The sequence below is a fragment of the Cygnus atratus genome, chromosome 10 (genome assembly GCF_013377495.2).
Source record: "Cygnus atratus isolate AKBS03 ecotype Queensland, Australia chromosome 10, CAtr_DNAZoo_HiC_assembly, whole genome shotgun sequence".
NCBI classification, from domain to species: domain Eukaryota; kingdom Metazoa; phylum Chordata; class Aves; order Anseriformes; family Anatidae; genus Cygnus; species Cygnus atratus.
In genome coordinates, this window is record NC_066371.1 from 15,986,372 (window position 1) to 15,996,392 (window position 10,021).

General features: G+C 69.8%; 1 protein-coding gene across 1 annotated transcript; it reads left to right on the plus strand.

Annotated features, from left to right (window-relative positions):
• The first annotated feature begins 6,391 nt into the window (after positions 1-6,391).
• Positions 6,392-9,712, plus strand: CAMKV (CaM kinase like vesicle associated). The gene is made up of 10 exons (XM_035558283.2): positions 6,392-6,492; positions 7,544-7,675; positions 7,764-7,838; positions 7,921-8,059; positions 8,141-8,261; positions 8,798-8,873; positions 8,951-9,087; positions 9,160-9,238; positions 9,316-9,403; positions 9,500-9,712. The coding sequence occupies exons 1-10, from the start codon at positions 6,398-6,400 to the stop codon at positions 9,710-9,712; spliced, it is 1,155 nt and encodes a 384-aa protein (XP_035414176.1). The 5' UTR covers positions 6,392-6,397.
• The last annotated feature ends 309 nt before the right edge of the window (positions 9,713-10,021 follow it).

Below are 10,021 nucleotides of genomic sequence, written 5' to 3' on the forward strand. Positions count from 1 at the left end.
ATGGAGGGAAGGCTACAGGGAGGGGTGGATGCAGCTGGCTGCTCCCCCCCCCCCCCCCCCAGATTTGCTGGTGGAGATGACAGATTTCAGGCTAACGCACATTTATCCTGCCCTAATTACATGGCTGGAGACGAGGAGCAAACACCCCCCAGTTAGTGCCACAGCCGTGCCGCTGCAAGCACCGGCGTGGCACAGGGGACACAGCGAAGGGACCCGGCTGGGTGGCATCCCCCAGCTCACACAGCACCCAGCACCCAGCTGAGGGGCCTGGGGGCATCTCAGGGGAGCACCCAACGGTGGGCACCGGGCAAACAGCACCCAGCAAATAGCACCCCGAGGTGCCGCCCCGTCAGGCTGCAGCACAGCACCCGGGCGGCCCGCTCCGGCAGCATACCCTGCGCACGCAGCAGTTTAAATGTTTTATTTGGGGAAAGTGCTGTCGTTAGCAGGGATTAATTATTAAAATCGGAGCCATCTATAATAGATGAGTGGCCGGGCGCGGGGCTGCGGGCACGCAGGCGAGCGGGGCACAGCCCTGCTGCTCCCTGGGGAAGGTGGCAGCGCTTGGGGACACACTGGGGTGGCACTTGGTGGCTGCGGCCCCGTGGGCACCTCGTGCTGGTGGCATTCCCAGCACTGGGTGGCAAAGGGGGAGCAGTGGCTCAGGGACGGGCAGAGCGTGGCACGCAGCCGCCCCCAGCTGCGATCCCCACAGGGGATCGAGGTGGGGGGGAAGGACCCCAATCGGGATGGGCAAAATTGTGCCAAATCAGCATGAAAAGCTGGGAGCCGGTTCTCCGGCATCAAAGAGCCCCGCAAAGAACGGCAGGAGCCACCAGGCAGGAGCCACCGGTGGCGGCGAGCTGTTTTTAGCTCCTGCTCGAACGCTCGGGAGCAGGCGTGATCGAGCGGCCTCCCGTCTGGAGCGGCGGCGCGGGGCCATTTTTAGCAGTGAGCGAGTTTTTGCTAACGAAGCCTGCGAGCAGCAGCGCTGCTGGGGCGCGCCGCCCATGCCCGGCACCCATGGCCCTGCACGGCAGCACCCGCGTGGCACCCGCTGCGCCCAGGGAGCTCGGCTGGCCCTCGGGGCTCCTGGGGAGCTCTGCTGGGCCCCGGGGAGCATTTTGTTACACATCTTTTTCTCCTCTTCCCGCACCGCAGACAGCACCTGTCCTTAGGGGCATCCTTTGCCCGGTCTCCGTGCCCGGTCTGGAGCTTGGCAAAATGCGCCCAGCTGCCCCTGTCCTCCCCGGTGCACACCTACGGAGAGTTTTTCCCACCGAAGAGCCCTGGTTCGTTGGATTTCCGCCCACGCCCCCCACCCCAGCTCCTTGCACTTAGTGCCTGCCCCCTGGGCCCAGGGGCTGCGAGAGCACCGGGACCACCAAAGCGCCCTCGATGCCTCGCGGGAACCGTGGCCACCGCTGGACACCTGCGGCCCCGCTGCTGTGCGCCGGTCCTGCTGCTGACCCCAAAAAGGGTCCGGGGGGGTGTGGGGGGCGACTCCCCCGTGCTTTTTCTCCGGACCTCCCGAAAGGAGAGGATGGGGTTTATTTGGAGGGGATGGGGTTTATTTGGCCCCGTTGCCAGGCCGACGCGCGGCGCAATTACCGCTGATTGCCTGGCGGTTGCCATGGCGATGGTGAGCATGCAGGGATGCGGTGCCATGTGGCGCTTGAGTCACGGGCACGTTGCGCCCCCCCACCGCACCCCCCGGGCTGGCACTGCAGCCCCCCAGACATACGTGTGGGGCAGAGGGGGGCGGCTGCGCGACTGGGGATGTCCCCGTAGGGCGGGCGTCACCCCACGGCCGGCTGGGGGCTCACCGAGGGGTGCTGGGAAAGATGGGGGGTGTGGGGGGCAGCGGGTGCGTGGGGCGGTGGGCGTGGGGGGCGGTGGGTGTGGGGGGTGCTGGGCGTGGGGGGTGCTGGGTGCGCAGTGCAGTGGGTGCACAGTGCAGTGGGTGCGTGGGGGGGTGGGTCAAGACACGGCAGGCACAAACAGAGCCGATCGCCCCAAAGCAGGGCGCTGGGTGGGCTTGGACCCCAGGCAAGAGCCAGGGCTGCGGGGTCCCACGGGGCCCGGGGCTGCTTTGCGGCGGGCATCACACTCGTGCCGGGAGAGAGCCACGTGGCGGGCGGGCGGGCGATGCAGCGGCCGCACGCCGTCTCACCGGGTCGCCCCTCGTCCAGCGAGCAGCCGCAGGGCAGACCCGAAGCGGCGGCGGGCACCTGCTGATTAATTGTGAGTTACACTCAAGGTTCCCGGGGGGGGCAGAGATTAATAACGGAGCGACGTGCTGCTTCCAGGCTGTGTGATTAAACTCTTGATTAGAAGCTCAAACTACGGTGCCCTGCTAATTCCCTAGGGCTCACGCGCCGTTAATTACCTGGTGCGCGTGGCGTTGGGGCCAGGGCCTGGGGCTCGGTGCCACACAGGATGGGAGTGGGGGACCCAGGGATGCTGAGTCTCGGCAGGGGACACAAGCGGATGAGTGTCAGGAGCAGCTGGGGGCCCTCCCTGCACCCCCTGCCCAGGCTGCGGGCAGCAAGTAAGGGGGTTGGGGGGCCCCACGGTGTTAGGAGGCTGTTACCGTTTTCCTGCCACTTTGGGGAAGAAAGTGGGGCAGTGAGCCCCACAGCTCTGGCCCCACAGCTGGAGGTGTGGAGCTCGAGGGAAATTGCCCAGCTCCCACAAGATTGTACTCCTGTCTCATCCCATCCATTCATCCCATCCCGTCCCATCCCATCCCATCCATTCATCCCGTCCCGTCCCATCCCGTCCCGTCCCATCCCATCCCATCCCATCCATTCGTCCCATCCCGTCCCGTCCCGTCCCATCCCGTCCCGTCCCGTCCCGTCCCATCCCATCCCATCCCATCCCATCCCATCCCATCCCATCCATTCGTCCCATCCCGTCCCATCCCATCCCACCCCATCCCATCCATTCATCCTGTCCCGTCCCGTCCCGTCCCATCCCATCCCATCCCATCCATTCATCCCATCCCGTCCCATCCCATCCCATCCCATCCCATCCCACCCCATCCCATCCATTCATCCCATCCCGTCCCATCCCATCCCATCCCATCCCATCCCATCCCACCCCATCCCATCCATTCATCCCATCCCATCCCATCCCATCCCATCCCATCCATTCATCCCATCCCGTCCCATCCCGTCCCGTCCCATCCCATCCCATCCCATCCCATCCCATCCCATCCCATCCCATCCCACCCCATCCCATCCATTCATCCCATCCCATCCCATCCCATCCCATCCCATCCCATCCATTCGTCCCATCCCGTCCCGTCCCGTCCCATCCCGTCCCGTCCCGTCCCGTCCCATCCCATCCCATCCCATCCATTCATCCCATCCCGTCCCATCCCATCCCATCCTATCCCATCCATTCATCCCGTCCCATCCCATCCCATCCACCCCACCCCACCCGACCCCATCCCATTTCCCCCCCCTCACCCCACAACCCCCCCCCATCCCGCCGCCCCTCCCCGCTGACCTGCCCCTCGCGGGGGTCCCCACGCCCCGGGGGGGCCCCGTGCCAGGTCCACGTGCGCCCCGTCCCCCGTGGGTGCCGGCTCCCGCGCCCGAGAGGGGCGGGGCGCAAAGTTTGGGGTGACGTCACGGGAGGGGGCGGGGCGGCAGCCGGAGGGGGGGGGGGAGGGGAGGGCCCCCCCGCGGTCCCGCCCCCCCCAACTTGCCGCGCCGGGCGCGCGGGGCCGCGCCGCGACGGACCGACGGCTCGGCTCGGCTCGGCTCGGCACGGCACCGGCCCGGCTCCGCACGGCGCCCCCCCCCCGAGCGGCGGCGGCCCCGGGCCGCGGCCCCCCCTTTGCGGTCGGAGAGGCGACAAGGTGAGCGCGGCGGCCGCGGCGGGACAGCCCCCGGGGGGGCGGGGGCCGTGCCGAGCCGTGCCCAGCCGTGCCCAGCCGCGCGCGCCGGGGGGGGGGCGCTGAGGTCGGCCACTTGTTGGCCGGGGGCTGCCGCCCCCCCCCCTCCCCCGGCCCGGCTTCGTCCCCTCCGCGCCCCCCTCCCCCCCCCGGCCGCGCCGTGCCCGGCTGCGGGTGCGCCCCGACGGCTGCCCCCGAGCCCCGCCGGCCGCCGCGCCCCGCCGCTCGCCCCCCGGCCCGGCCGCCCCCGCGGGACCCCCGCCCGCGCCTCCGTGCGCCGAGCGCCCCGGCCCCCCCGCGGTTCCCTCCCTCCTCCTTCCCTGCCCTCCCCGCAGCCCCGCTCCCCACTGCGGCAGCGCTCCCCGCTCGCCCCCGGGGAGGCGCTCCCGGCGCTGGGGGGCACCGGGGGCCGGCCCGGGGCGGTGGGCTCGGGGCCCCCCCCGGCACCGGCCGCGTCCCGGCCCGACGCGCTGCCCCCGTGCGCTGCACCCCGGGCTCCCGCTGCCCTCCGCTTTGCTGCACTGGGGACACGGAGGTCCCCCCTCCCCGGCCTGGCCACGTTCTGCGCTCTGCTCCGGCACATCCCTCCCGTGGGACATGGGGCGCAGCGGGGACCCCCCCCATAACGCCACCGGGGCAGCCGCAGGTGGAAGCGGGGCCGGAGATGGCGCGGGCCAAGCGGCAGCCTGTGGGCCCCCCGCCGTGGAGCAGAGCCGGGCTTTGGGGGGCTGGGGGAGACGCTGGTGAGGGCTGCGCGGCTGCGTCATCCCTCCGTGCCATCCGCACCCGGCCACCCACTTCCCCGCTATTGTCTTACACCCGCTGTTGCTTCTGCTCCGAAATTAGATGCTTCGCAGTGGGGGGGGGCAGCTGCGTGCAGGTGCCAGCGCAGCACCCAGCCTCCCCTCCTGCACCCAGGCCTTGCCTGGGTGCCCCTCGCCGTGCGCTCCCCTGCGGGGCACGGTGCACTCGGGTGTGCTGAGCCTCCCCGAGCCAGCCCCGGGGCAGGGGACGGTGGCGGTGCTGAGCCTCGGCAGGATGGGTCCTCGCCAAAGCAGCGGGAACTCGCTTTTTGAGTGCAGATGAGCCGAGCACTCGCGGAGGCAGCGACACGACCCCGATACACCATCCCACCTGGGTCCCCTTCGCGGCCAGTCCTGGCACCACGCAGCCTGGCAGCCCTCCCAGCCAGCCAGCCCTGCTGCTGCCAACCCGCGGCCACGCCGCCGGCTGCAGGGACAGCCCTCGTCCCCCTCACCCGGGCACGGCAGGGGCAGCGTCGCTTGGCACGGGGACACGAAGCACAATTCCTGCTGGGATGAGCCGAGCGAGGGCTGGAACGCTTCAGCCGGGGCTATAGCACGGGCACCACAAGTGCTCTCGCACCTACGGGCGCTCTGCTCCTCCAGGAACGCCTCGAGCGGGACGGGGACAGCTGCTCTCGCCCAGCGAGGGCTTTCCCGGTGGGATGGCGCCCAGGTGCTGTGCGAGCGGTGAGCACCCACCCTGCGGGCGCCGCTCGGCCACACGCAGCGGGATGGAGGCAGCGAGCGCAGGGAGGAGCGTGCCCGTGCCCCTGCCTCACTGCGCCTGCATCCTGCCCGCTTTTGGGGTCGTTCACCCCACGGAGCGCCCCGGTGAGCGCCCCGGGTGCCGCAGGCCGGACCCGGGGACGGGGCCGAGCACCCGCGGGTGGGTCGGGTGCTGCCGGGTGCTGCCCGTCCCTGCCCCCTCCGCAGGATGTGCCGCTTTCTGCATCTCCAGCTCCCATTGCCATAGCAACAGGCGCAGCGCTTGGGTACCCGCCGTGCCGGCGCCCGCATCCCGCTCAGCCATCCTGGCCCACCGGGGCGGCGGGCGCTGCTGGCACGGCACGGCAAGGCCGGCACGGCACGGCGTGGTGTTCGGGGAGGTTTGGGCGATGGGTGCTTCCGGCACCGCGCCGTGTCCCGCTGGGGCTGAGCAGGAGGCAGGGAGCCCTTGGGGTCTTGTGAGCCGTCAGAAAATCACAGCGGTTGGAACTTCCTTCCCGTAACGGGGTGGGAAAGGGGAAAAATCCCTTTGTCCGGAGCAGGGTCTGGGTTTGGAGGGGTCCCAGCAGGAAAACCAAGGGCACAACATCGCTGCTAAAGGGCTGCACGTTTGGCAGCACGTAGCCGGCGATGCCCAGGCTGAAGAAGCATCACCATGGGGCAGAAACAGGCTGAGAAACAGGAGCCGCTCTGGTCGCCTCCGCTCGCTTCCCCAGCAGGCTGCTCCCGGCTCTGGCTACGGAATAAATTCATTAACGAGCCCGCAAATGGGGGCCGGGGGGGGGCGGGCTGGCAGCCCAGCCCAGGCAGGGCGGCTGGGTGCCGCAGGGATGGGTGCACGGCGCCGCGCCTCGCCGGGTTTCGCATTAATTAGCGCAGCTCGGGTGGGGCTGGGGCAGGCAGCGGGGCCGGGGCCGGGGCGCTCACTGGCTTTTGTGCCCTTCCAGCACTGGGCCCTGCAATGCCGTTTGGCTGCGTGACGCTGGGGGACAAGAAAGATTATAACCAGCCGTCCGAGGTGACCGACAGATATGACCTGGGCCAGGTCATCAAAACGTGAGTCTGCCCCTCCCGGGCCACGGGGGCGCCCCTGGGGACCCAAATCCCACGCCGAGGGACAGGGAGCGCAATGGTTTGGGGCTGGAGGCAGTCCGGGCGCTTTCCCTGTGACAAGTCCCCGTTCCCAGCGGGCGCCCCGAGTTCCTCGCTGCCTGCTCTGAGGACGGAGCTGCTGACGGCGGCGAGGTTCACCTCCGCGGCTGCTCGCTGCAGCCCAGCACCTCTGATAACCCTTCCCTCCTCCCCTCCCAAATATCTGCTGGGATTGCAGCAGTTCTGCAAAGCCGGGGCTCCCCGCGGCACCTCCCGAGAGCAGGGCGTTGCTGCTCCGGCGGCGGTGCAGGAGAGGGGACGCGAATGTCACTTGCAGCGCGAGTTTTCTTGTGGTGCAGAAGGAGAAGCCGTGGGATCCAGCTGCCGACAGAGACCGATGGGACCCCAAAGCACTCAGCAGGGATTTTTTCACCGGGCTCCGAGGTGCTGAGGATGCTTGGCCACTGGGCTGGGCATCTGAGAGCTGGGGACGCCTGGAGGGGCGGTGCTGGGTGGCCGCGGGGACCCTTTTGGGTGCTGCCCGAGCCTGGCTCCGTTCTAAAAGCAGCCCCTCCATTTGGGTCCTGGCTCCCCTACACCTCTCGAGGGTTTTGGCACAGCCAGGCAGGGCTGGGGGGGTTGGAAAGCCGAGGGCTGAGAGTCCCCACGGCCCCTGCCTGCGCCAAAGGGCTCAAACACCATTAATAACAGACTAGGACCGTTTCACTGGCCTCAGGCAGCTGGCGCTTCTCACCTTCCTCCTTCCCAAACGTGGCACTTGAATTAATTCTGAGGCAGGCTGCTGCTGTTCAGCCTCGGTACTGAGGGGTTTGCAGCATCCGTCTGCCCGCGAGTGCTGTGCAGGGACAGGATTAGTCCCACACGGTGCTCAAGGAGCCCCCGTGGCCCTGTGGTGGGGAAGGGGCTTTCTTCTTACCTATTTCCCCCCCCTTTCCTATTGATTTGCTGATTTGAGATGGATCCTCCCCCCCCCCCCCCCCCCGCTGCCTTGCAGGGAGGAGTTCTGCGAAATCTTCCGGGCGAAGGAGAAGACGTCGGGCAAGCTGTACACCTGCAAGAAGTTTCTGAAGCGGGACGGGCGCAAGGTGCGGAAGGCGGCCAAGAACGAGATCATCATCCTCAAAATGTGAGTGCTGGGGCTGGGCAGCTGCCGGGTCGGACCCCGCGGCCGGCGGGGGGCACCGACCCACGCCGCCGTCCCTTGGGCGCCGCAGGGTGAAGCACCCCAACATCCTGCAGCTGGTGGACGTCTACATCACCCGCAAGGAGTACTTCATCTTCCTGGAGCTGTAAGCGGGGCAGAGGGGTGGCAGGGGGGAGGGCTGCGGCCGTGCCATGGGGCTGCCAGCAGCCTGCTCTCGGCGCCGGCAGGGCCACAGGCCGGGAGGTCTTCGACTGGATCCTGGACCAGGGCTACTACTCGGAGAAGGACACCAGCAACGTCATCCGGCAGGTGCTGGAGGCCGTCGCCTACCTGCACTCGCTCAAGATCGTGCACAGGAACCTCAAGGTGGGTGCCGGCCGCGTGGCGGGGGGGGTCCCTGGTGGGTGCCGGCGCACCCATGGGTGCTGACGTCCCTCGCGCTGGCAGCTGGAGAACCTGGTGTACTACAACCGCCTGAAGAACTCCAAGATCGTCATCAGCGACTTCCACCTGGCCAAGCTGGAGAATGGCCTCATCAAGGAGCCCTGCGGCACCCCCGAGTACCTGGGTGAGGGCGCAGGGGGATGCGTGGGTGTCCCCGGAGGTCTCTGCCCTCCCGGTGGGTCCTTCCCGACCATCCTGGGAGCACCTGGTGGGTCCCCATTGCTCTGGAGACCCGTCCTGGGTGCTCCCGGCAGGTCCCTCCAGCTGCTGATGGGTGCTCCCCATGGGTCCCTGCCACTCCCAGCTGCCCTGGGTGCTCCTGGTTGGTTATTCCCGCTGCCCATCGCCCCAAGGACCCATCCTGGGTGCCCTCAGTGTGTCCCTCCTGCTCCGAATCACCCTGAGGACCCATCCCGGGTGCTTCTGGCGGGTCCCTCCTGCTCCCCATCACCCCAAGGACCCATCCTGGGTGCCCCCAGCGGCACCCTCCCACTGCTCCCGGGGCTCCGCAAGCAGCCAGAGGAGCAGATCCGGCCCCGGGCCGCCGAGCACAGGAAGGCAGATGGGTGCCCGGGGCTGGCGGTTCCCCCCCGGGGGTATGCAGTTGCTGGGGACCCCGGGACAAGACCTGTCCCCCCGCCACCCTCCTGTTCCCCGCAGCTCCGGAGGTGGTGGGGCGGCAGCGGTACGGGCGGCCGGTGGACTGCTGGGCTATCGGCGTCATCATGTACATCCTGTGAGTGCGGGGATGGGGACGGGGCCGGGGGGCGCGGGGCTGGGGGGTGCTGAGCACTCCCACACCTCCCCGCGCAGCCTCTCGGGGAACCCCCCGTTCTACGAGGAGGCGGACGAGGATGACTACGAGAACCACGACAAGAACCTCTTCCGCAAAATCCTGGCCGGGGACTACGAGTTCGACCCGCCCTACTGGGACGATATCTCGCAGGCGGGTGAGCCCCGGTGCCGGGGGGGGCGCGGGGGGAGCGCGGGGTCCCCCGGCACTGACGCCCCCCTGTCCCCAGCCAAGGAGCTGGTGACGCGGCTGATGGAGGTAGAGCAGGACCAGCGGATCACGGCAGAGGAGGCCATCTCCCACGAGTGGTGAGGGGCCGCAGGGGGATGGGGGGGGGACACATGGGGGCGGTGGGGGCCTCTCACCCCGCCACGCCTCCCCGCAGGATCTCCGGCAACGCTGCCTCCGATAAGAACATCAAGGACGGCGTCTGCGCCCAGATCGAGAAGAACTTTGCCAGGGCCAAGTGGAAGGTGGGTGGGGGGCGCCCGGGCCGTCCCGAGCCTCGTTCTCCCCTTGGTGTTTGGGCGGGGGGGGGGGGGGGTTCCTGACGCCCTCTCCCCCCGCAGAAAGCCGTGAGGGTGACCACGCTCATGAAGCGCCTGCGGGCGCCTGAGCAGACGGAGCCAGCCGCCGCCGCTGCTTCCACCGCCGCCGCCGCCACGGACGCCGCGGCCCCCCCGGCCCCCCCCACGCCGCCCGCCGCCACCAGCCCGGCCCCCGCCACGTGTAACGGGGACAGCGACGCCGCCGCCGAGGCCCCGAAGGAGCCGAGCGGCTGAGCGGCCCCCCCTGTACATAGCCCCGGCATGGCCCCCGCGCCCCCCCCGCCTGCGCCCCACTTTTCTACGTGCCCCACGGAGAGCGGGGCAGCGCCCTGCATGGAGCCCGACCCCCCCCCGCCCCCTCCCCGTGCCCCCCCCCCCCCCCGCCGCTCTCTCAGTCTGTCCCCCGCCGCCGTCCCCCCCCCCTCCCCCGGGGCTGCCCAGAGATACCCCCGGGGCGCCCCCGGGGACGCGGCCGCATGCGCCGGGCCCCGGTGGGACGGGGCCCCTCCGCCGGCCCCCCCTCGCCCCACGGCCGCGGGGGGG